The 23,366-nt window shown below is 43.3% G+C and overlaps 11 protein-coding genes across 11 annotated transcripts; 7 read left to right on the plus strand and 4 right to left on the minus strand.

The window, feature by feature from the left end:
* Positions 1-381: 381 nt before the first annotated feature.
* BDB00DRAFT_757888 (Snf7-domain-containing protein) lies at positions 382-1,484 on the plus strand (the record flags this gene model as incomplete). Its single annotated transcript, XM_053119017.1, has 5 exons — positions 382-547; positions 651-828; positions 1,015-1,123; positions 1,205-1,316; positions 1,408-1,484. The coding sequence occupies 5 exons, from the start codon at positions 382-384 to the stop codon at positions 1,482-1,484; spliced, it is 642 nt and encodes a 213-aa protein (XP_052982916.1).
* Positions 1,485-1,698: 214 nt separating this feature from the next.
* BDB00DRAFT_101854 (ATP-NAD kinase-like domain-containing protein) lies at positions 1,699-4,149 on the plus strand. Its single transcript, XM_053116053.1, has 7 exons — positions 1,699-2,031; positions 2,116-2,349; positions 2,419-2,547; positions 2,623-2,883; positions 2,956-3,073; positions 3,174-3,547; positions 3,666-4,149. Exons 1-7 carry the CDS (start codon positions 1,926-1,928, stop codon positions 3,677-3,679), a joined length of 1,236 nt encoding a protein of 411 aa, XP_052982917.1. The 5' UTR covers positions 1,699-1,925; the 3' UTR covers positions 3,680-4,149.
* A 1,451-nt stretch (positions 4,150-5,600) lies between these two features.
* On the minus strand, positions 5,601-7,148 carry BDB00DRAFT_808229 (uncharacterized protein). Its single transcript, XM_053122395.1, has one exon. It carries the CDS (start codon positions 6,910-6,912, stop codon positions 5,740-5,742), a length of 1,173 nt encoding a protein of 390 aa, XP_052982918.1. The 5' UTR covers positions 6,913-7,148; the 3' UTR covers positions 5,601-5,739.
* A 221-nt stretch (positions 7,149-7,369) lies between these two features.
* On the plus strand, positions 7,370-9,641 carry BDB00DRAFT_869231 (major facilitator superfamily domain-containing protein; the record flags this gene model as incomplete). The annotated part of the gene is made up of 7 exons (XM_053126573.1): positions 7,370-7,534; positions 7,607-7,639; positions 7,733-7,744; positions 7,846-7,876; positions 7,966-8,211; positions 8,289-9,148; positions 9,246-9,641. The coding sequence occupies 7 exons, from the start codon at positions 7,370-7,372 to the stop codon at positions 9,639-9,641; spliced, it is 1,743 nt and encodes a 580-aa protein (XP_052982919.1).
* A 203-nt stretch (positions 9,642-9,844) lies between these two features.
* BDB00DRAFT_758112 (uncharacterized protein) lies at positions 9,845-10,192 on the minus strand (the record flags this gene model as incomplete). The annotated part of the gene is made up of 1 exon (XM_053119031.1): positions 9,845-10,192. One exon carries the CDS (start codon positions 10,190-10,192, stop codon positions 9,845-9,847), a length of 348 nt encoding a protein of 115 aa, XP_052982920.1.
* Positions 10,193-10,559: 367 nt separating this feature from the next.
* BDB00DRAFT_101929 (uncharacterized protein) lies at positions 10,560-11,205 on the minus strand. Its single transcript, XM_053116054.1, has 3 exons — positions 11,074-11,205; positions 10,920-10,999; positions 10,560-10,819 (listed from the first exon to the last, which is right to left on the minus strand). The coding sequence occupies exons 1-3, from the start codon at positions 11,141-11,143 to the stop codon at positions 10,685-10,687; spliced, it is 285 nt and encodes a 94-aa protein (XP_052982921.1). The 5' UTR covers positions 11,144-11,205; the 3' UTR covers positions 10,560-10,684.
* Positions 11,206-12,019: 814 nt separating this feature from the next.
* Positions 12,020-13,168, plus strand: BDB00DRAFT_808239 (uncharacterized protein). The gene is made up of 2 exons (XM_053122396.1): positions 12,020-12,599; positions 12,733-13,168. The coding sequence occupies exons 1-2, from the start codon at positions 12,379-12,381 to the stop codon at positions 12,959-12,961; spliced, it is 450 nt and encodes a 149-aa protein (XP_052982922.1). The 5' UTR covers positions 12,020-12,378; the 3' UTR covers positions 12,962-13,168.
* A 468-nt stretch (positions 13,169-13,636) lies between these two features.
* BDB00DRAFT_869236 (uncharacterized protein) lies at positions 13,637-14,341 on the plus strand (the record flags this gene model as incomplete). The annotated part of the gene is made up of 1 exon (XM_053126574.1): positions 13,637-14,341. The coding sequence occupies one exon, from the start codon at positions 13,637-13,639 to the stop codon at positions 14,339-14,341; it is 705 nt and encodes a 234-aa protein (XP_052982923.1).
* Positions 14,342-14,385: 44 nt separating this feature from the next.
* BDB00DRAFT_869237 (uncharacterized protein) lies at positions 14,386-15,273 on the minus strand (the record flags this gene model as incomplete). Its single annotated transcript, XM_053126575.1, has 5 exons — positions 14,386-14,510; positions 14,599-14,760; positions 14,833-14,901; positions 14,974-15,072; positions 15,174-15,273. The coding sequence occupies 5 exons, from the start codon at positions 15,271-15,273 to the stop codon at positions 14,386-14,388; spliced, it is 555 nt and encodes a 184-aa protein (XP_052982924.1).
* Positions 15,274-15,750: 477 nt separating this feature from the next.
* Positions 15,751-17,407, plus strand: BDB00DRAFT_757936 (uncharacterized protein; the record flags this gene model as incomplete). Its single annotated transcript, XM_053119019.1, has 3 exons — positions 15,751-15,993; positions 16,094-16,438; positions 16,541-17,407. The coding sequence occupies 3 exons, from the start codon at positions 15,751-15,753 to the stop codon at positions 17,405-17,407; spliced, it is 1,455 nt and encodes a 484-aa protein (XP_052982925.1).
* Positions 17,408-17,516: 109 nt separating this feature from the next.
* On the plus strand, positions 17,517-23,331 carry BDB00DRAFT_102267 (uncharacterized protein). The gene is made up of 6 exons (XM_053116056.1): positions 17,517-18,780; positions 18,854-19,742; positions 19,816-21,245; positions 21,316-22,302; positions 22,371-23,051; positions 23,136-23,331. The coding sequence occupies exons 1-6, from the start codon at positions 17,626-17,628 to the stop codon at positions 23,292-23,294; spliced, it is 5,301 nt and encodes a 1,766-aa protein (XP_052982926.1). The 5' UTR covers positions 17,517-17,625; the 3' UTR covers positions 23,295-23,331.
* Positions 23,332-23,366: the final 35 nt, after the last annotated feature.

A 23,366-nucleotide genomic window follows, 5' to 3' on the forward strand; every position in this document is an offset into this window, starting at 1 on the left:
ATTGCAGAAGATGTATAATTACATATTGTCCAATAATGCTACATTATCAATGATGCGGTAGAGCTGTTGGTCAGTCCAAGATCTAAAAACATGATTTTTCTGATAATCAGCTGTAAAATCATCTCCAATGCAATCAGATACATTATATCTTCCACAGGGAAAGGGATGGAAAACCCATCGATGCATATAGAACGGTTATCTGCGTTGGTGACGCAATTTTGAGGCCTATGCCGTACCAGCGAGAGCGCGTAGCGGAGCCAAGAAAGCACGCCAAGCATGTAAGCTTCCCAGCGTCTTTCTTTCCTCTCTCACTCTTATTTTTTTCCACTCAACTTATATACAAACACACATATTCTGTCAACCCCGGTTTAGAAATAAACAATGAATCTGTTTTTTGGTAAAGCAAAGTCGAAAACAACTGCCAAGGATGCCATAATCAAATTACGAGAAACTTTGGACATGTTGGAAAAACGAGAAGCGTTTCTCGAAGGCAAATCAAACAACGAACTTAAAATCGCCAAGCTGAATGCTACCAAGAATAGAAGATGTAAGTCTGTGCGCAAAATGCATAAGGCTGACTCTGTATAGACATGGCTTTGATTCCCTTACCCTCGGAACTTACTGTATATATGCGTGTATTATGTGTGTAGTGGCATTGCAAGCATTGAAGCGAAAAAAGGTGTTCGAAGCCAATATCGAAAAGATCAATGGAGCTCGCATGACTATTGAAACACAAATGATGGCAATTGAAAGTGCCAATGTCAACTTGGAGACTATGGGCGCTATGCGTGCTGGTGCAGAGGCTATGAAGAATATCCACGGATCAATGTATGTTGTCGGGCTGGTGTTACTACGGATTAGAAAAAAAGAGAGAGGTGGGGGGTTGCTCTTTAGATGAACGTAAAGCGTGTGCTGCATACGCCAGTTGACGGGGAGAAGAGGGATGTGTTGTAAGACTCTCCGTATTTTAGCGTGGTTCATGCATTAACGCGGTGATAAATTTCTTATTATCAGGGATGTCAACACTGTTGATTCAACCATGGACGATATCCGTGACCAGATGGACATTGCCACCGAAATCTCGGAGGCTATATCTAGACCGGTTGGCGAAGAGTTGGATGAGGTAATGAACTAGGATTGTACTGACTTTATGATAAATGTGCATAGCGAGAAACTAAAAAATTTGAGAAAAACCATTACCTAGGATGAACTGCTTAACGAGCTTGAGGAATTAGAGCAGGAAGAACTGGATGCCAAGATGCTCGATACACCAGCGCCAGCTATGGATACGCCCGATGTACCTATTCACGAACCTGGTAAGTTCCTTGACTTCAAGAACATAATGATTTCTAGGGGCGTGGTGGAAATTAGAGATTTGTAACTTACTGCAAAACTGATTTACCATAGTCGCAAGAAGAAGGAAGTCGGAAGAGGAAGAAGAGGCAGAGCTCAAGGCATTACAAGCAAGCATGGCGCCTATGTAAAAAGCAACGGCGACGATTAATTATGGGCTATTATATCTCTTTCTGTCTCTCTCCCTTCCGTATCCTTTCCATTCCCTACTTTGCACACATCCTCTTGATCTTTACGACTTTCCTATATCGCTTGTCCACACACATACTCACTTACTCACTCGCCTATTTACATATATCACACTCATCTTCCCTTCTTTGATTGTTTCATTACTCGGGGGAAATCTGGTCAGGCTTAGCTTTTCTGTATGTTTCTTTCTTGGGGTAGGATCAAAAGCTCGATCGGATTTGTACCTACTATATATCTTCTTTTCCTGTTGTTATCTTTCGTGTCAAACAATGTTCAAGCCTGCTGTTGCTGACATTCAAATCACATGAATTTATCGTTGGGACATACATATTTTTGAGTTGCAACCAGGCAACCAAAAATGACAACGTTCCTTTTGTAATATTATGCTTCATTCTTTAAAGTTGGCCAATGGCCCAAACACAGTCCAACTTACTTATGATGGTCTTGGCCTTCGTATTGAAGGAGGCGGTGTTGACGTTGAGCAAAAGTGTACGCACCACCTACCACGCCATTTACTCAAACGAAAAGCAGAATTCCACACTCACTAACATTATATTTTTTATTAAACAACAGCTAGCAAGCGTTCATTCTTGGACTTGACAATCGTGCCCATCGCCAAAGTTAATGTCTTGAACTTATGCTTCGATAATGACACACACCTACTCAAAGTTCATGCTCTTATTCCTCGGCAACATGCCGTACCAGAGTCTCCTTTGGACCTGTGCGTTTTTCGTTGCTCAGTTGACCAGAGCAAAACGACTGAGACACAGACTTTTTGCCAAGCAGTCATGGGCCATGTTTATGAAGGTAGAATATCGTATACAATATATGATATCACAGCCAAAAGCTAAGCTCTGTCATTGCTACTGTCTTTAGGTATTCCTGTTGGTCGACGTCTTAAAGTGCTTGTCAATCCTTTCAGCGGTCAGGGCCACGCGAAAAAGATATTCAAAGAAAAGGTTTCTCCTGTGTTTGAGAGTGCTCAATGCAAAGTAGACTATCAAGGTATATAAAGAAAGGAAAAGGAAAGAACAGACCTGATTGATTAGTGTGAAATTTGCTAATGTGATAAAAACGTAGAAACGGAGTATCAAGGCCATGCTGTTGAGATTGCCCGGGAATTGGATATTGATGCATATGACGCTATTGTTACTGTCAGTGGTGATGGCATCATTCATGAAGCGATTAATGGCTTTTCTCAAAGACCGGATGCACGCGCAGCATTGAAAAAGGTTCCTCTCGGTGTTATTCCTGGTGGAACTGGAAATGCTCTCAGCATTTGTATGTTGGGTGAAAAGCTGGGTTTCGATCCTATCCACACTGCCCGTCAAATCATTAAAGGTAACACTTTTGAGACGTCAAAGAAACTAGTTGAGGTGTTATGGTACTTAATCACCATACAATCATCTGTAGGAAAGAACATGTCGTTTGACCTTTGCTCTGTCACGTATGATGACCATCAATACATATCCTTCCTGTCCCACAACTATGGTATCACTTCTTACGCCGATTTGGCAACTGAGAATATGCGGTATGTAACATCCTATTTTTCGATCATTTTCCTTTACATTTGTGCAGCCTAAGGCAGGCTCACGCACTCAATAATAGTAACTCTTGTCGACTACTGCTAGATGGATGGGTGATACGCGCACGATCGTTGGCCTCCTTCAACAAATCTTCAAGGGTGAAAGCTACCAATTGGAAGCTGCTGTTCAAATAGTGGAAGCCAACAAGGACAAAATCAAAAGTAACTTTCCCTCTGCAACGCAAATTCCGGATAGTGGAGACAATGGACCGATTCAAGATACTATTCCAGCCCTTACCGAACCTGTCCCCGAAGATTGGACTGTTATCAAGGGCGATGTATCGCTCTTCCTAACCAGCAAGACACCATGGTTGGCGCGTGGTATGTTGAGTCATCCTTGTGCCGAACCAAACGACGGACTGCTGGATTTGTTCCTTGTTAGAAGCAACCACAGTCTATTTTCCAAACTGGATATGTTTGGTAAGGTCGAAACTGGACATCAAATCGATTCTGATGCCGTAAGTTGAAAATAATTACTTTGAGCAATTCCTTGTCTTGTTTATGTATAAATAACATGATCTTGCCTTTGCTGTACTAGGTCGAATATTATAAAATCAAGGCATTTCGTCTGACACCAATTGCTAAGGCTGGCAAAAAGGTTTACGTTGCGATCGATGGTGAGCACGCGCCAGCAAAGACTTTCCAAGTCCAAGTCCACCCAGGTCTTGGCTCTGTATTGAGCTTATATCCCAATTATGCCAATGCTCGTACATGGCGTCCATCGAGCGTATCGACCCGTTCGTCCCGCTCCTTCAAAGACAAACTTTCGTCAATGGGCGACAAGCTTCGCAACACCTGTGCTTACATTCTGTCACTCATCCGTAACTACTTCCGCAACTTCCGTAATCTCTTCAGACGCACATCCGTCAGATAATTGAAGTCCCTTCGTTAAATTATTTGTTCTCTGTCATAATACCACTTATCCACTTGTCCTGTTTCTTTTTTTTCATTACTATTATTTCATTCTATAAAAAAGTATCTCCGTGCAAAGTTTCTCTTTACATTGTTCCTGTTCATCATCCACTAAAGGAACGATGAAAAGCTTTGGTGTTGACATGACAGTCTAGTAGGGTTAGCTCGCTAGCAATACTTAGACAATGAGTAAACCAGCTTTCCGGAGTACCAGCGGAAATTCCTGGGCTTACATTTTGACCAATCAGAAGGCTGTATAAGAATCCTTAAAACAGCCAATGACAGCTCTGAATAAGCTTTTACGTGTAACACTCAAAATACTGCTGCATGACATTGCTGTAATTTTAACTTGATCGAGTAATGATCGCGTCGTTTCACCATCATATGCCGTAGTAGTGTCTCTAGTTGAAAGAAATGAAACGCATAATATCAACGACAATAATTGCAGAGGTTACAAAGGGTCATAGGTGCAAGGACATTACTTTTATGCAATGCCATTTGTCTATACAAGATCCTTTTAAAATGCGTAACGAATTTGCGTAACTGATACACGATTTATCACTTACGTTTTGATCGCTGATAGAATGTTTGTATGGTAGACTAAGTTGTATGCTCAGTAAAAAAAAGCAGCGTTAGAAGAAGGGATCCCTTTGTGTCCACAATGGAAACCTTGTGAGTGGTATGATCAAAAAGATTATAAAAGTAGCATACTGCACGACTCATCGAGACGTAGGCTTTTCTTCCTGATTTCTTTCGCGCTAGCCCCGCATTTTTTATTTTGGCCTTTTGTACGTATGCATTCATAACATTCTGTTATTGCAGTAGCTGTTTGATCGTCACGATGAGTGATTCTTTATTTGCAACTAATAGTCTAACGTTCTTTTCGGTTTTTTCTCTAAAGTTTTGTCTGTCTCGCTCTCTCGCTCTCTCTCTCTCTCTCGCTCTTTCTCGGGCTCTGACCTACACAGGGTAGCGTCATGTGGGTTGTGCTTTTATGCTGTGAAGCTGTGGGATATAAAACTGTGTGAGAAGTTGTCATTCGTGTAAGAATTATCAGTTCTGATACTTCGTTATTATAATCGGTTGTATAGCCCACTTCTGAAGAGCAGGGCTCTGGTTGAGTCCTGCATTGCCCGGCGGCGCCTTCACACTCGGTAAGTGCATCTAGCACGACGATGATCCCTTATCAACGATTAAGCCCTCCCTGACCTTTTTGTATTACCGATATAGTGAGGATGACTTACCCTGTCCGCAGTGTGCGTAGAAAGCTCGTAAGTACTCTTGGGTATTTTCATGGGTGTTACTTTTCTATTCAAAATTACTGTTATTAGGCCCAGACATGTTTTGCAGGCCTAGTAAAAAGAGGGAGGTGTGTTCGCCCCAAACACATCTCCTGCAGTTTCATGTGCAGCCATGAAAGCAAATTCGTTTCTCTCTATCATAACAAACATTTATATCCGTAAATATGTGTTTGTTTATATTTCTTTTCTTATCCTCAGAAATCCATTTTTCCGTAAATGCAGATACAGGCTATTTCAGCACCTTGGATACAGTACAGAAGTAGGAGATGAATTAATTATTGTTAACGTGCATATCTCTAATGCGATATTAGCAGCAACACATTCAACAGTAGCAATGATAATAGCAAAAGTAGTCTAATTAAAGGGAATTTAATAACCATTAAAGTGGTTCTATGTATCCTATGAAGACCACCGTATTCGATCATTAAGACACCATTTTCTGCGCTTGAGCCAGGTAAATGTCATGACCTGGTTCATCCATCGGCGACAAGGTGACATTCTTTGATGCTGGGTAAAGCCTTCGCTCAGTGCAGTGATATCCGCAGTCAAGGAAACAGGAACCATGTAGCGTAAGGTTGTTGTAGTATAGTCGTCATCACCTAAATCATCGGCTGCTTCATGCGGTGTCCGCTTTTTAGAACATGCAGTGTTGTGAGTATGAGCAGTGGTGGCGGTATCAAGGTGGGGCGGTGCTGCTGACAAGCAAGAAGGCTTGTGGTCCTGTTGCTGCATAGTGTTTACAATGTATGACAAGCGCCACACGACGTGCTCCTGCTGTTGCTGAGCACCACATGGTTGTAGTATTGCTGTTGAGCTGTTGAGCGTCTCCTGGACAACTCTTTGCCTATGCTGTTTGATACTTAAACGTCGATTGGGATTGTTTATAATACGCTGTTGCTGCTGATGGATTTGCCGACTCTGACCCACCATCAACCATTCTGTGTTGCTATCAATCTGCTGTTGCTGATACTCCCGTCGTTGAGAAGAAGATCTGATGAAGGATGTTGGTATTATTGTCGTCGGTTCTGTATAAGAGGCATTTGGTTCGTTACTGCTATAATAGCAACGAGACGAAGATGGCGCTGTTGTTGATGAGCTGTTCGTCATTGCGGCAAGAATATAGCGTAGAGTTGGCGCATTTGTCGTGGATGGGTCGTAACGATAGCGTTGGCCCTTGTAATTTATTGGAGTAAATGATGCATGCAAGGTGGACTCGTTCAGAGTGTCGAAAGCATAGATGCACGTCCATCTTCCGCGTCCCTCTTGATCAATCACAGTGGCTAACCGGATATACGGCAGTAAATTGTAGCGGAATACCTGGCATGCTACATGTCTCAATCGTTTCGATGTATGTAGGATGGAACAAAGCGTGTTAAAGTCAACAATTGGGCATTGTAAAAGGTATAGTAAAACTTCGTCAGGTAGACGATATATCGAAGGAGAACGGTTGTTGCTGCTGTACTTGTAGGATTCTTTGTTGATGTTGCTGGAAGTTATTGAAGACTTGTTATGATTTCTTGTCAGTGTCGCTACCCAAGAAGAGCGCTGCTGCTGCTGATAGGCATTTCCCATTTTCTCATCAATGTACTTTGATTTCGGTGAGTGAGGGTGAGTCGGGGAGAGTCTAATTGATAGGTATTAGACCCTGTGTCTTTTCGTCTGGTGATGCTGAGTGAAGTAATTGTATTTTACACTAATAAGACAACTTGGTTTACAAAGAGCAAGAAAATAGACAAAGAGAAAAAAAGTGTACTTATACAGCAAATATATGCAGGCTGCAGTTTATACCGCGCACTGCTGAATAAAATCTTTTGCCGATATCATCAATGGATCGACAATTTCTGTAAACCGGGATTCAAGCTAAGCTTTGTGTTCCCGACCAAGTGCTTCTCTGGATTCTTGCTCTCGTTGTAAAACATTAGCGCCTACATTTCTGAAACAGCGAATTTCCTAGTTAAGAAAAACCAAATGGGTTAAAGCCTATATATATTTTTGTAGTCGACCACGCTTGAACAGACTTTTTCTAAAAATGACACCATCGTCTCACAACTTTACTCGACTACCGACTGATGACGAGGGAGACACATTACGGCCAGAAGCTGCCGCATCGCTCGCTTCTACAACTAGTAACGACGATATTTTAGATGGCCTTTTAGCTAAAGTTGGTTACGGAACATTCCAGCGGAGACTATTGGTAAATGAACAGCACACACACGTCTACTACCATAACGCTTAATTGAATTCTAATTATTTTGATGTTTCATAGATTATGTGTGGATTCGGATGGCTCGCTGACAATGTAAGGAATAGTAGTAACGGAAAAGGTCTAGGGATTTTTTTCCAGTGTTGGGTTGTATACTGACGATATGAGCTTTTATATATTATACAATAGATGTGGTTACAGGTACGAATATGCAACTTTCAAACAATTATGATAACCACTGTGAAAATGTTGTCGTCCACATCCTTATTTTTCAACGTGTTTTTATCTCTTAAATCTTGAAGACCGTAATAATCATATTGCCAAGAGTACAAGGTAGAGTATATTAACGCATCAAAATGCAAGGAGTGAGCACACCTATGGTAACTGCTGACTTATCCCTGGTCCTTATCACATATATGTAGATCATTTTGATGTATCCGACAAATGGGTCGGTAGTGTGTCAAGTGCATTGTTCACCGGGATGATGTTTGGTGCATTTTTCTGGGGAACATACTCAGATACTCGTGGTCGTAAAGTGCCCTTCACGTCGACTTTGGCAATTACAACCGTTTTCGGCTTTTTATCCAGCTTAGCATTCAGTTTTTGGAGCTTATGTCTTATGCTTTTCTTTTTGGGATTTGGTGTCGGTGGCAACATGCCAACAGATGGTGAGTAGCGTTACTCTTGATGGGATGACAATTATGTGTGTTCTCACTTTACCTAGAAGCTAAAAGATAACGTATAGGTGCGCTCTACCTCGAATTCTTGCCAAAACAGTACCACTATCTATTGACATTCATGTCTGTCTTTTTCTCTCTTGGTGCCGTACTGGCTTCGGTGCTTGGATACACCATTTTACCCTATGCAAGCTGTCCAGAACCAACAGTAGCCGAACCACATCCAGCATGCGACGTGTCAGTACAAAATAATGGATGGCGTATTATGCTTGCCAGCGCAGCATTTACCACTCTGCTCATGGTCCTTGTACGCTCCTTTTGGCTACGACTCCCTGAGACACCAAAGTACCTGCTTAGCCGAGATCGACGGAAAGAGACAGTGGTTGTCCTGCAAAACATTGCCAGAATCAACGGTCAAGACGTTCAAATTGACAGTACGGATATTCCCCGTTCATCGCCCAATAGTTACAGCAATAACGGCAATGACGAAGAGGAGGTTTTGTTGAACATGGATCGTGATCATGATGGTGTTCGATCCAGACGAGTCTCGTCCGAAATGGATATTGATTATGACAATGATGATCAACGGGCACCTATGCTTGGCAGCAGCAACATCGATAGTGGTCCAGCTAGCGAACAGCAATCACTAGCGGGAACGCTAGCTCCGAGCGTTGCATCGGAAACGATATATGGTGATACGATCGAGGAAAACAGCAAATGGAAGCTGTTGTTTGGACCTCGATGGCGACGAACAACAATTCTCGTATGGCTCATCTGGACATTTACGTCCGTGGCGTTCACCATGTTCAATGTCTTCTTGCCTAAATATCTAGAAACCCTCGGTTTTCAAGGCGAAGCAGCACCCACTCGTAAGGATGTATATTGGGATTATATGATCTATTCTCTGGCAGGTGTACCAGGTTCTATCGTAAGTCGCATTTGTTGTGTATTGGGGATATTATGAGGGAAGAGAGAAAAGCGTTGTACATGATCTACTGTGTCTATGCTAATCTATTTCAATTTAGCTGGCATCCTTTATGATTGAAACGAGACTCGGTCGCAAAGGCACAATGGCTTTATCTTCCTTCGGCTCCTCCCTGGGTCTATTTCTCTTTTCCATCATCAAGTCCCGTGTCACTATGCTACTCTCTTCGTCCTCTGTTTCTTTCCTTGTCACTTTGCTTTACGCTGTCATTTACGGATATACCCCCGAGGTCTTTGACACGAACGTACGTGGCACAGCTGTTGGAACGGCATCAGGTCTAAGCCGGATAGCTGGTATTATCAGTCCAATTGTATGCGGCATTCTATTTACGCTGGCTGCTGTTCTACCCTTATATGTGAGCCTTATAGGATTCGCCATTGTCGGCATTTGTGTAATATTACTTCCATACGAAACGCGAGGCAGGGCGAAAGACTAGCCTGGTTCTCATATACTACCTTGTCCCCCTTCCCTTCCCTTCACCCAACTATTTCCGCGATTACTTTTCTTCCTTTATACAACGTACTATAGACATGCGACAATATATACGCACATTTTATCTAGTATCTTTAAACATTTAGAAAACTCAAGAAAAAGAGATAAGGAGTCCGTCTTCCTCTATTCAGTTCTCAAGTCTCGTTTCTACTTTATTCTACTTTTAATCCATCCAAGGTCCCGCAATCGACGTGCGACAGCGGGAGTTATGGCTGCTGTCAATGACAGTCGAACAGGCAAGAAAATCGTCTTGTGGATACCATAAGCAATCACAAACAAACTCGTGAATGATGGCTTCCCGTGTTGCTGTTGTTCTGTTGTTTTCTCGGGCTTATGCTCCATGCCAATCCATCCTTTGACCTTGTAAAGAATCCAGTCCTCCATATTCCTGACACGGTCCGCTCCTTTGACACTGATCACCGCCATAGTTAAGCTGAGGTCCACCGCACTCAGCGCGAGATATACGCCTACGCCTACGGTTCCATACTTTTTCATGAATCCTTTTATCTTGCCTTGCTTTGTAGTTTGTTGTTCGTCTTGTACTTTTGGTCGTGCCGGCGACGGTGTTGTTGCTGACGAAGAAGGCTGCAGTGGTCGCGATGCGGGAGCTATTCTTGGACGGGACGATGTGAAGAATCGCAGTTTTTGTCTCCACAATGTAGAGTGTTGGTATCGAGTCGCTGCGATTGCGACGTGGGGCCGTAATAATAGATTACGCAATGGAAGTAAAAGAGCCATGGTATGTAGTACTAGTATAAACTAGCGCATGAAAAGCGGTATTTATTTTTATTTTCGTTTGCCGGAGAAACTTTTTCGTGGTACGCATATAATTTATGACACAATAACATGAGAAGGGTGGTTGTTGGATATGATGTACAGAATGGATGTATGTGAGTTAAGAGCTGAGCATGCTTGTATAGTGGCTTGATGGAAATGACACGTTGTTGTATTGGAACGCAATATCAATTAGATGGAATATATGGCTCTTTAAGCTGTTTCGCCATGAGGTTGTGTAGGGGTGCAGCCGGGCTGATCGTTTGATGCCATGGGCGTCGGCGTTGTGGCGGTTTCTGCATGCAAATGGTTCTTGTCACCCGAGGAGGAAATACCGGTTAACCGTGCCTTATAAAGAAAGATTATGTATATAAGCATACTATGCAGACAAAGTGCACACGAGTACTCAGAGGAACAGAAGAAGCTTTATTCTTCGTTTTATCCTTACCAGCTCCTCTTCAAGCTTGCCTTGCTTCTTTAATTCCATTCTACGATTGACAAGCATACCAACATTGACCATGTAGTATACTGTGTTGAAACACAAAAAGAAAATGAGCCTTTTTATTGTTTGAAACGACGCCACTATGCAATGTGTAAGCTACCTGTAGTTCCGGCAAGGAACAGCACTGCCGACTTTTGTGCAATATCAGCCAAGGACGACGGGAGCGGCATAATGTTTTGTGGTGTGGTTTTTTTATGTGTTGGTTGTTGGATAAAGAAAAGTCGCTTCTAAGCCTTCAACCCCGGCCACAAGTCTATCGATTACACCCTATTGGTCAATGCTCCCGGTCAATGCGCTAAGAACCCCGCATAACGAATTTGGCGGAAACCCTCATTCTCTTCTAAGGTCAATCTTTCTAATTGTTACAGCAACTGCTGTTCTATGATGGATAATTTATACAGTAGTTGCTTTTTCAAACCATAACAGTCATATCTAAAAGGTATATAGTACCTTACTACCTTATCTTCAACCCATGGTAACCATCACCGTGACGTTTATTAACCCTTGTTGTCGCATAGCAACGAGATGATGATAGTAGTGTTTTTCATGGGAGTGGTTGCTGCTATCATTTTTCTGGAGTATATTGTTTGCTGTAGATTCTACTAATTTATGACTCGAGATCTTAAAGCTTACAACTGTATTTTGTATACAGTAGGCGACTCATTTTCGCAGCCTCCGTCGATTAATGTTATTTCTTCAGAACGTACTTTTCCAGTTATAGTATCAGTACCATACGTCATGAAATCAGACGTCGCATGAGGAGATTTTGTCACCACCTGTGTAGTTGTACAGCCGATGGGGATAGATCATGTGACCAAACCAGCTTTTCCAAGTAGCTGTCAAAAAATAAAGCTAGACAAATTTTTAGTGGTGATAGTATCACTGTAAGACCATACAAGGTTATTGATCGTTTCTCCTGTACGTGCTTTTTGTTACGTCTAATCGAAGAGAAAAAGCGAATATGTTCTGGTGCAACTATCAAATCATCGCTCGTTACTAGGACTTCACGCGTGAGTAATATAAAGGTCGGTATTACACCAATTTCTTTTATACCCCACTACTAATAGCGAGATCAAGAATTATATCTTTTTATTCGCATGATTTGTTGAAACAATTCAGCAGCATGCTAGTCCTGCTTTTATCAGACATAGAATCTCTTGGAGCCTATATCTACACATTTACAAGCTTAACGCTTCATCTATAGACGTCGTGGGGTTTGCACCGACGGAAATGTCTATTTTGATGTGTGCGGAGAAAACGGAAACATGAGTGAAGGAGGATGTACATCTCAGATCAGGCATTTCATTGGTCACTTCTCGATCCTTGTTAAGCGGCGTCCAGGGGTTTTGGAAGGAGTTGGTAGTTTAAACTTCATCAACTCAATACCACATCACCAAAGCACATCATGTCCCTGAACGTCAGCGATCCCGCAATCATTGAAGCCTATGATGATGTCCGAGATGACAAGTCTTCAACCGACTGGGCATTCTTTGATTTCGCGGATGGTAAGCCCGACCGTCTCAAGGTTGCTGGTACTGGTTCTGGCGGTCTTTCCGAGTTTGTTGGACAGCTCAAGCCTGAGATTGCTGGTTGGGGTTACGTTCGTATGAACATGAGCAACGACGAGTAAGTTGACATTAGGAGTAACAGTACACGGGGACCTGCAAGTAGACGGGAAGTACCGGGTGTATATGTGTATAAGTACACCATAGGCTCTTTCCATGTATGCTTATACTTCCTTTATTTTTTAAAAAAACAGGTACTCGCAGCGTATTAAGTTTGTTCTTGTTCCATGGTGCGGTGAATCAGTGGGTATCATGCGCAAGGCAAAGCTCAGTATTCAGATTGCAGATGTCAAGAACATCCTGCGCAACTTCCACATCGAGGTGCCGGCGTCTCACGTGCAGGATCTGGACGAGAAGGATATCATGACTAGACTTCGACGTGCTGGTGGTGCAAACTATGATCGCCAATCGAGCAACTACTGAAAAAGCCTATTCCCTCTTCATTTCCCCACTTTACCAACATCCTGTCTTCTAACATATCATTATCTCTTCCACCCTGTCCAAATTGTGGGCGGGGCTCTCACACAACATGTACACATGTAGATCCTTTGTAACTTTACAAAAACAAAAAGGCATTACTTTATATAAGAAAGAAACATCAAAAAAGAAGAGAAAAAATACAAATTAAAGACTTCGTTGAACTGATCGACGTAATGGCTTATTTCCACTTGCATCAGTCGTATCTTGTTCCACTGCATCTAATGCTATTGATGTCGTTCCAAATCCACCTTTGGCAGTGTAATCTTTTAATCGGTTATTGGTATAAGCCTTGCTTCCGAGATATCCACCCAGGGCACCTTTATACAAGTTCTCTTCTGTTAATACCCTGAACAAGAAAATAAAGTTGATACGGTACTTACATACGGCCAACGCAGTCCTATGTACACAGCATTTTATGTATGGTAAGTTAAAAAGACTTTCTTCTAGCCACAATTGATTCTTTCCATTCGTTATGAATTGCATTCTTACCAGCCGAGGAAAATCGATTTCGGGTGGTTTTTCATTATTGTTGACAACAAAAAGGCAGAGAAACAAGAATGGTTTCCGCGAATATGCCGCAAAAAATCACGTCACTTTTTACTTTTGCCCACTTCAACAATGACAACCAGAGAGCTCATTCTCTACCTAGAACCTACACCGACTTCACCATTACGAAGTCGCGTCCAAAAATTTCTTGACGATGCCAGGGCAGACTTTTATCCAACCACTGCTTGCAAATACGAATGCCATTGCACAATGACTGGTTTTTTCACAGTACCAGGCGAAGAATCACAAGTACAGCGTGTCACTGATACGTTAGATCGACTATTACATAGCAATAGCGGCAACCGCGACGGTATAAGCAATTCGCCCACAATTGAAACGACACCACTCCTTGTGAAGAAACCGAGAACATTTGTCACGGAATTGGAAGGAGCAACGAGAATTGAAGATTATCCAGTCCACCTTTTATTACCAGTCTCAGCACCCAGTCGTCTCCACGACGTTGTACGTGATTTTGCATTAGAGTACTCTATCGTACGTCCAAAAGCCATTAATCATATCAGCCTTGCTTATTGGGACGAACCACATGCGACAAATGATCAAACATTAGAATGGCACCGGCTGGTCCTGCACGAGCGTCTGATGGACCGTATGTATGAGACTGCACTCAACGCGTTTAAAGATATAAGTAATACCGCTGATTATACCGAGTGGGATATCGTCTTGTACGAGCGAACGTGCAAGGGCATTGACGTTGGTAGCCGACATCGATTTTTGGAACATGCACGGTGGTCAGCATCTTCTTTTTCTCGCTCCTAACTCTCATCAGCTGCTACTGCAAATAAAGCGTCGTATGTAATATATTACGTCGTCTTATCGGGGAAATAGTCCGTCAAAAACAATGTCGCGACCGTAATGATTCGAGTGTCAACTTGGCGGTTCTGTTTCAATCGTAACAAGCTCGTCTTTAGTGCGTCCGTTAAAATGACTAGAAAATAGACCACAATGGCATTTTATAGTCAGCAAGAGAGATAGTAATGTGGCACTCGTAAATTGCGTTTGTTCCAACAGGATACCTTGATGTGAAGTGTCATTGATAAGAAGCATCAGAGTAGTCATGGCATTAACGACTGCATCAGTGGTGGTACTGGTATCGTGTCGAGTGCCGTCTTCAACGATGGCGTTGATTGATTCAATATGCTTAGTATTCGATAAGATATACTGGTAATGCTGAGGATCTATTTTTCTTCATCAGAACTCTTGCTCCTTTCTGAAGGAATTTTCTTGTAGCATTAATGAGATCATAGTACCTAGACAGATGTTGGCGATACCTCCTGCACCGAATTCTTGTAAAAGCGAATCTTGCTGTTCTAATGCGTCTACCTTCCACGTTTTAAGTTAAAATTAACCAAGTTCGAATATATATGTAGTGTTGTTTTATATAGACTAACCAAAAAACACATCTATCGCATTAGCTTGCCAAAGCCAGTTATGATTTATTGAGTCATATGCAAAGTTTCCAAGGTTTGCCAGCACCTGCTGTTTAGCCTCTAGTAAGAATGAATTTGATGATATAATTAGTCACTAAAACGGCCTACTATAAAGAGCACTGATAGAAGAGTGCAAGAGTTGACCACCATCAGAATATTACCTATATCTTTAGTCGTATGATACTCTTGTACAAGTTGACTCAAATAGAATTTGCGATCGTTTCCGGGCTGACCACGATGTCGTTTTCGTGATTGTGACATTAGGTTACAAGCGGAAAAGAATAGCAGAGAGAACCTGTTGCTGCCCTTGAAAGAGACTGAATTTATTTCGGCGCTGTCGGATTCGCCTTTTCAGTGTTTGTTTTATTGTTGTCACGGTAAATGTTACGATCACGTTCGATCTGTTCGGCATGCAGCAGACGTCTCTTCTCGAGTGCATCAAAGAGTATGTACTACTACTTTATCTCTATAAATCGGGGCTCTCAAACGACAACAAAATCAATAATGATCTCGTTCAAAAAAACATCAATAGACCCTCTTAATCGTGTACGCACATCATTGTCGTCCTTGCCCTCGTCGCCACCACTACTGTGCTATTATAGACCGGGATCAGCACTCAAATACAGTTCGACTTTGGCAGCAACTAAAGGACGGGATGACGCCCCGCATTTGCCATCGACAAATAATGCAAAGCAACAACAGAGCGACGCCGAACTTTTAGAAGCTATCAATGAAAAAATGCGCCAAAGTTTGGATATGTCATCCATCCGCACTTTATCGGGTCGAAGTACGGTAGAGGCCATCACTGGACTAGCTCAACAATTAGATAAAGCCAATGTTGTGTACAATGCAATCACCTACGAATACTTATTAAGCGCGTATGCAAAGGCGGATAATCCGGACCAAATTATGCCCCTGTTGGCTCGAATGTATCAAACTGGCGTTCGACCAAGTCTCAGATTTTTTCATGGTGCACTGAATGTAAGCTAAGCCTACAGATAAATGATGGCTCTACAGACCCTTATTTTTACACAAAAAAATGAAAGAGAAGGCGTCGAAACTGAACGTTGACGTATATCAGCTATCAGCGCGTTTCGCCGAAGCAAGGCTGCAGGCACGGATATTGGAAGAAATGAAAGGAGCAGGATACGATATCAAAACTATTGCAGTATACAGCTACATGATACGGTGCATGAGAAATAATGGCGAAATCGAGCGTGCATTGGATACTGTGGAGGCAATGCGAAAGGAGAATATCAGCCTGACGTTATTCATATGCCAGCAGCTGATGGATATGAGCATCGAGCTCAACCACCCCGATATCGCATATGAACTGTTAAAGGAAGGAGTAATGCTAAATTTTTTTACGGAACACCATCATCACATATACATGGATTTGCTACGTTGCGCGGCGCTAAACGGCTCGGTAAATATAGAAACGCGCTTTTATCAACTGATGCATACGAACGGCGGTCCAAAGGAAGGCGAAAGAGAAAAATTAACATTGGATGTGTGCTTTTATAAATAGCATGTGATCGTCAAGGATTTGTGGCAAGTTGTTTTGGATCGTAATATTGTACCAGACGAGGGACTTTGTCACTACATTTTGCACGTCGCAGCCGAACATGGTGATTCCCGATTAGGGAGTGATGTAATACGAATACTTGGAAAGGCAGGATTTCCGTACAAAGAGTCTCATTTTGCACCGCTGGTCGAGGCATTTGCGGCTTCAGGAGATTGGAAGAGCACGCTCCAAGTGCTTGACTTGATGCGCAAAGCAGGTCTAACGCCCACACAGGAAACTACACGGTCCATTGCATTTAGACTGGGAAAAGACACTGATGCTGTACGGCTCGCACGAAATGCTTTGGACGATCTACAAAAAGAAAATGCGATCGATATTCTAGCATTTAATCTCGTTATCCATGCTTTTGCCTACAACAACCAGTACGAGGATGCCATGGAAACTTTTAGGAAGGCGTCCGACATGCAAGTCAAGATCGACATCGAAACCATCCACTCTGTCTTGGACGCGTGTATACATGCCGAGGAGGTTGCTGCGGGTGTTCGAATATTCAATCAGTATATCCACGGCGATATCAAACCCAATGCAACAACGATGAGTAAAATGGTAACGCTCATGTGCACGCAAGACGACTATGAGGATGCGTTTAAATATTTGGAAAGTATGAAGGCGATGGGTCTTGTTCCGCTGCGTGGATGCTATTACCGTCTTGTCAAGAAGCTTGCTAGTCATCAAGATACAAGGCTCTCCATAGCACTGGATGAGATGAAGGCTTGTGGTTATCAAATGACTGCATTCTTACAAGGACATATAGACAAGCACATGCCACAAGATGAAGAAAATGTGGAAGATAGAGAACCCCGAAGATAAAGGCTTTAGAGCAGAGAAACCCCCCCAATTTGTGTACATATACCCTTTTCATCAAAAAGTAGTTCGTTCTAGCAAGTTAATCATATTCAAATAATTCTTCACCTTTCTGTATGATCACCTAAATCACTCCGTCGGCATCTTGTTGAGTTTCAGTGGAAACGCACCGCCACTTTGCGTGTAGTTCCTTTCTGCGCTCGACGATCAGATTAGAAACAGAGATGGCGACAATCAAACATCGCTTTGTCGAAATTCACCAGGCACACACCGTTGTTGGATCTGACAAGATCTGGTCAACAATAACGAGCAGTGAATTATCCGTCATTGCTGTTTCGAGCGTGTGCCAAAAGATTATTGCTGCTGTACAAAGTGGGGCTTTCGAATTCAGCGACACTTTGCTTCATTTACAGAATCTTGTCCTTACGTGCCCTGATCGCCTTAAGGCAAGCGTGTTTCTTCGAACAGTTACTGCTCTTCTACAATGTCACGCACAGCAAAAACAATTTCACGACGCGATCGAACTGGCCCTGACAACGACGACAACCGCTACCGCTTCGAGCTTAGTACATCCATATATTATCATTTGTCGACAACGGCCCGATTTGAGCGACGATGTTTTCTTCGAAGTCGACTTTCTGCTCTCGCAGTATGACGATAGTAGCTATGACAACAGTCTCCTTGACACCATGGGAACATTCTTTGATAGCATTCTTTTGACGACAGCAGAGAACAACAACGATCTTCGAAAAACTCTGCTTGTTCGTTTCGCGAACGCATATCCATCTACAGCACTGCGCACCGAACTGTATTACTATCTCGCGGACGTGATTGAACGATATCCAACACGCCGAGCAATGTCATTTTACTTGCAACTAGTCGACTTTATTGCAGCAGTGTTCACAAGCCCAGAGATACCCGAAGACGAACTACAGTCGATCGCCACTACCTTGTTTTACCAACTCCTCTGTCGAGCTTACGATGCTGCAACATATGGATATCCCACATTACCGTATCTGCAACGACTTGCACGGATCTACGAGACTCGAGATATTTGCAGCGATCAGCCGTTAACAACACCAAACTTTTACGTAATGTGGTCTGGCCTGTCCTATTTGCTGATCACTGCTCAAACAATCAACGATCAAGACACTATCCTCATATTGATGCAGCATACGATCCATCGCCATCAGGCACAGCAGCAAAAGTTTGATAATGCATTTCTCGTTGCCGTTCTGCCTCTTTTCCAAACTTGGACCGAAATTGCCGATAATGATTCCGGTGCAAAGCAACGCAAGTCATTAACGCTGCAAATATTGTCGCAAGTAACTGAGCATGCTTCGGTTGAAATAGAAGAAAAACCAAAAATTAAAGACAACGTAAGTTGCATATAGTCAACCGTAAAAATTGGTGATTTTACTTTGCTTTTCATTTACTTTTTCTTATGACTAGATTATGCAGATACTGCAAGTGCAACGGATGACGGGCGTCATGGCGCACATGATACCATACCTGCTTAACTTTATTGATGGCCAGCTGGACGGTAACGCGATACCGACAAACTCAGTGTCTCACATACATTCTTTGATTTTCACTGCACCTTACGTTTTCTCCAACAATGCCAAAGCACGCCACTCGAATCTCGATCGGCTTGCTCAATTATCATCAATCGCCACTGGGTCATACTCCTTCAAATTTCCATCGTTTTTGCTCGTCCTATATCTCATGAAGTCCAAAGATATCATGACAAGTGAAACCTTTTTGCATATCTACCACACCGTTATTCCGTCACTTGTTGATGCGAACGATCCTATTGCAACGACTAAAATTCTTCAAACAGTGCTTCCATTGATCCATGGCCAGCACACGTCTCAAGCTCATGATACGACGATGGCAGCAATCGGACTCAAAGCTTTGGTCAAGATTTACGAGCGACAACCACGCGTATGGCATGAAGTGAAGAAAGCTTTGGCAAACTGGATCCTCCACCGCAAATCCACTCGTAGACCGGATGAGAAGCTGGCGATACAGATGGAATTGGCAGTGCTAACAAGCATGCGTGATCTTTGCAAGAGCCATCCACGAACTTGTGCTCAAGATATTTTGCCCATGGTCGTTTCACTGCTTCAAACGTGCACTAATTTGAACGTTGCTTCGTTAGCCCTAATCGTGGATATCATGTGCACTTGCATCAGTGCGGGCCTAGCTGAATCGCGCTCCATGTGGAACGTCGCTGTAAGTTTCATCGCTTCATTTTCGATGGAACGTGCTCAAGATCAGATGGCTATCCTTTGGATCAAATTATGCGACTTTTTTGCGATTGTGGGAGACGGGAACGAAGGTAAAACATCTACATTTTTAGCATAATCTGTTTGCCACATTCTATCTAAGTATTACTACGCTGAATCTATTAGTATCAGAGTCATATAACGAGTTTAAGGACGATGTTCTTTTCAATTATATTGAACCATTGATGTCATCTGATATTGATGGTATTCGATCGAGTGCCCTTTCCGCACTCTCCCATTTTCCTGCGGACGACATTATGCGGCTCCTTCCTGAAAAAGCCAAGCAGTTTACGGACGAAGTCATTGCCGAACCAGACGAAGCGCACGCCAAGGTTCTCACGAAGCTGCTTTCTCACGAACTCGACCATATGCGACGCAACTTATTTAAAGAAGATGCACCTAGCAATAAATCCAAACCAGTAGACGAAGAAGCACAAGGTCAAAATACTGCTGGACGCCCTCCTATCGGTGAAAAGGAGGCGGAATTAACAGGGCGCTTTGTCAAGGCATGGGAACAAGCAGGCACTGCCCCAGGTGTTCGAGCTGGATATACTATAGCCGTATTGCACGCCACTAGCAGCCACATGAACGACACTTCATCTTCAGCTGGTAATTCGATCACCAAAACTAAATGGTACCGCTGTATGACCACTTCCATCGGTGATATTGGCTTGACCGACCATTTGCTTGTACGCGTATCCTGTCTATCCGGTTGGGTATCATTGTTCGAGACAGCATTTGGTCTGGATGACTCGACTTTTGAAATCAAAGGCACACAAATACTACGAGATCTCTTGGGAAGACTTGAAAAGAGCACTGTCCCTGGAACGACCTGTAACATACTCATGGCACTTACTGGCTTTGTATTGACAGCCCATCGATTATCCCCTTCATTCGGTGTGTCATGTGCTACGCAAATGATCGACCTACTCTTAACAAAGTATATCGTGTCGACCGACCAACAACAAGGCAGTAGATCAACACTTGTCATGAGTGAGGAGGTTCAGTTTGCAGCAAACTTCTGCCTCGGCCATATTGCTGGATGCGCTATTTCGAATGAAAAGCTGGCAACACAGATGCTCAATCTCATGCTTGATAATGCGACCGCTGAAAATGGTACTGGACGACGCATCGACACTACTGTGGATCTTGCACAGTTTGCACGAGGTTATGCAGCCGCCGTTTACACAGCAGCACTTGCGACTTGGCCGACTAAGACGCATGGTATTGACAGTCTTGCGAAAAACGGCCTAGAAACACTGCTACAGTATATCAGTGCAGCAAATCAACGCGTATCGGAAAGTCGAGCCTTGGGTATCATGATGGGGTGGACTGCCAAGATGACACGCTCAACGGATATGCAGGAAATTTGCTGGCTTGCCCGCGAAACTTTGAAAATATATACAGAACAAGGATCCCCATCAGCACAGCTGAACCGGGGCATTTTGCTTGGATCCTGCTGGGTGGCAGCCTACTCAGCGGTAGACGAGGACGGCAACTTTGACTCAGACACTGCACAAGCATTACAAGAAGCGGCGGAAACGGCATCAAATGATGTGGGTAACATGAACATCGGAACCATTTTATGCTTCTGACTTGCTAATCTGACTTTTCCCAACCCTCAAGTCAAATATGGCACAGAATTACTACCACTTTGACGTGGCACTTGCATATTTAAATCGAGCTCGCTTCCTCCAGCGCCACGAGACCGAACACTTCAAGAGTTTCGGTGCGCTACTACGGAAAGAGCTGCACCCGATCAAAGAAAGCGATGTCAATGCTGCAGCCACTAGTATCCTAAGCCTTGGCTGCTTGCTCGGTGTCGATTATCTTTCCCCATCCGTTGACCGTGAACTACTGGCAGCAGGCGCTCGCGCATATAGTAATGAAGCACGGGTCGAGGTTTTGAACACACTTGGGTATGCGGCCGGTGTACTAGGCGGATCACTAGCAGTCGGTAATCTCAAGAATACGCGTATCGCTGCTGTAGTTTGCGGCAAGGTAAATCAGGCTGCTCACACAATGCGTGATGCCAAAACACTCGAGGAAGGCGACGGCAATAGCGCATCGGCAGCAGCCCAACTCTTGCTAAATGCATCAACTGAGCCCAAATCGTACAGCCGCCTCAGCAACAACACCAGCTTCTTACGTGCAGTATTCGACAGTTTAATGCAACTGATACATGACGCTTCGGATATACGTACAATGGAGATACTGCTGCTCAGCTTATGTGAAACTCCTGGCCCATTGCCTCCAGTCAATTGGTTTCCGCTCCTGACTGACATTTCCAGTATCTCTCAGCATTTACGGATACTAACTCTAAACTTTGCCAGCCAACACGCCCTCACGTCCATGTCATTGACCGAATACATCATTTCGCAACTTGCCGAAAAGCAATTCGATCCAAAGGTGCAAATACTACTGGCTAGTGAGACAGGGCTCGGCAAAGTATTCGAAATGAGTGGGCTTCCCAATCGCAAGTCTCGGACAAGTGAAGCAAAGCGTCGTGGTATGGATGCTGTCACTAAAAAGACCAGTATATCAGAAATGCGATGCATCGAACTGTTTGAAGCATATGTTAAAACGTTCAAACATATGGATACCAATGTTCAGGTAAATGTTTCGGTCCTCAGTTTCGAGAAAACAGTAACTTGAGATTAATATACCATTTACGTATATAGCTGGAGTTTGTATCGACTTTATCCGAACACCTTCCTCCAATCAGCGAAACTATTGCCGACGAACACAAGGAACTTCTCGTAAAGACACTGCGCGACATCGTCTATTTCAATATTGCGGTACCTCTACTCAACGGAAAGCAAGTAAAATCGCCTGTATCAAAACTTGTTCAGAAAGTGATCGAATGCAGCGTCATAGACAACAGCCAAATAAGTGAGCAAGAACTTACCACCGAAACCGCTTACGCGCAATGCGCTGCTGTAACTGAGCTATGCCGTCTTCGCCGGACAACTGCACCAGTCCAGCTGATTACCACCACCGTACGACAGCTTCTCCTAAAAAGCATTCATGATAAAGCTGCTTGGGATCAATTGGGCAAAGCTATCCTCCAAGTGGATTGCGACTCTACGAAGCAAAAACTAGCTTGGGTAACTCGTATCTTGGATACGTTGATCGTTATTGGAAGTGGCAAGGAGCCAGAAGAAAACAAGGCAGAGGTTTTGCTTAAGGGGTTAGCCGACGGATTGCGACATGTACTATCCTTGTTTTGGTGGCTATCTGATTCTGGTGCATCGATCGATAGAACAAGAAATGAGCCCGATGCGGCGGTGCTGCCTGATACAGGATACATGTTTGCCCATATAATGTACTTGAGCAATGGATACTCGCAAGAGCAGCAACAGGTAAATTATTGGTTTATACACATGGAACCACAAACTCCGTCGACATGCGCCAAGTCTAATACAACCGCTACTATCCTTGTATAGATGGTCAAACGTATCTTAAAGCTCATCTCTTTATCCGGTACTTGGGGATCTGATAAGCGATCGGAAGAATTCTTTATCCAAGTTATTCGCGATAGTCCAGAAAAAGCAATTAGCGCACAGAATCACGATGAAATTGCGCGGATAGTAACATGTGAATAGATACAATGGTTTTGAGATCTACATTGCCTTTATTACTGAAGACGTTTTAGACAAGAGCGGTATATATACATA

This window comes from Zychaea mexicana, assembly GCF_025766255.1.
Source record: "Zychaea mexicana strain RSA 1403 chromosome Unknown BDB00scaffold_13, whole genome shotgun sequence".
NCBI classification, from domain to species: Eukaryota; Fungi; Mucoromycota; class Mucoromycetes; order Mucorales; family Lichtheimiaceae; genus Zychaea; species Zychaea mexicana.

Bases quoted from the DNA above. Each gene is read 5' to 3' on its own strand.
- BDB00DRAFT_101854 (XM_053116053.1), top strand. From the start codon at position 1,926: ATGCTTCATTCTTTAAAGTTGGCCAATGGCCCAAACACAGTCCAACTT. The intron at 2,032-2,115 runs GTACGCACCACC...ATTAAACAACAG, and splicing joins TGTTGACGTTGAGCAAAAGT to CTAGCAAGCGTTCATTCTTG. The intron at 3,074-3,173 runs GTATGTAACATC...GACTACTGCTAG, and splicing joins TTGGCAACTGAGAATATGCG to ATGGATGGGTGATACGCGCA.
- BDB00DRAFT_808229 (XM_053122395.1), bottom strand. From the start codon at position 6,912: ATGGGAAATGCCTATCAGCAGCAGCAGCGCTCTTCTTGGGTAGCGACA.
- BDB00DRAFT_101929 (XM_053116054.1), bottom strand. From the start codon at position 11,143: ATGCCGCTCCCGTCGTCCTTGGCTGATATTGCACAAAAGTCGGCAGTG. The intron at 11,000-11,073 runs GTAGCTTACACA...GTTTCAACACAG, and splicing joins GTTCCTTGCCGGAACTACAG to TATACTACATGGTCAATGTT. The intron at 10,820-10,919 runs GTAAGGATAAAA...TTTCTTTATAAG, and splicing joins GCAAGCTTGAAGAGGAGCTG to GCACGGTTAACCGGTATTTC.
- BDB00DRAFT_808239 (XM_053122396.1), top strand. From the start codon at position 12,379: ATGTCCCTGAACGTCAGCGATCCCGCAATCATTGAAGCCTATGATGAT. The intron at 12,600-12,732 runs GTAAGTTGACAT...TTAAAAAAACAG, and splicing joins ATGAACATGAGCAACGACGA to GTACTCGCAGCGTATTAAGT.
- BDB00DRAFT_102267 (XM_053116056.1), top strand. From the start codon at position 17,626: ATGGCGACAATCAAACATCGCTTTGTCGAAATTCACCAGGCACACACC. The intron at 19,743-19,815 runs GTAAAACATCTA...TGAATCTATTAG, and splicing joins TGTGGGAGACGGGAACGAAG to TATCAGAGTCATATAACGAG. The intron at 21,246-21,315 runs GTGGGTAACATG...CCAACCCTCAAG, and splicing joins CGGAAACGGCATCAAATGAT to TCAAATATGGCACAGAATTA.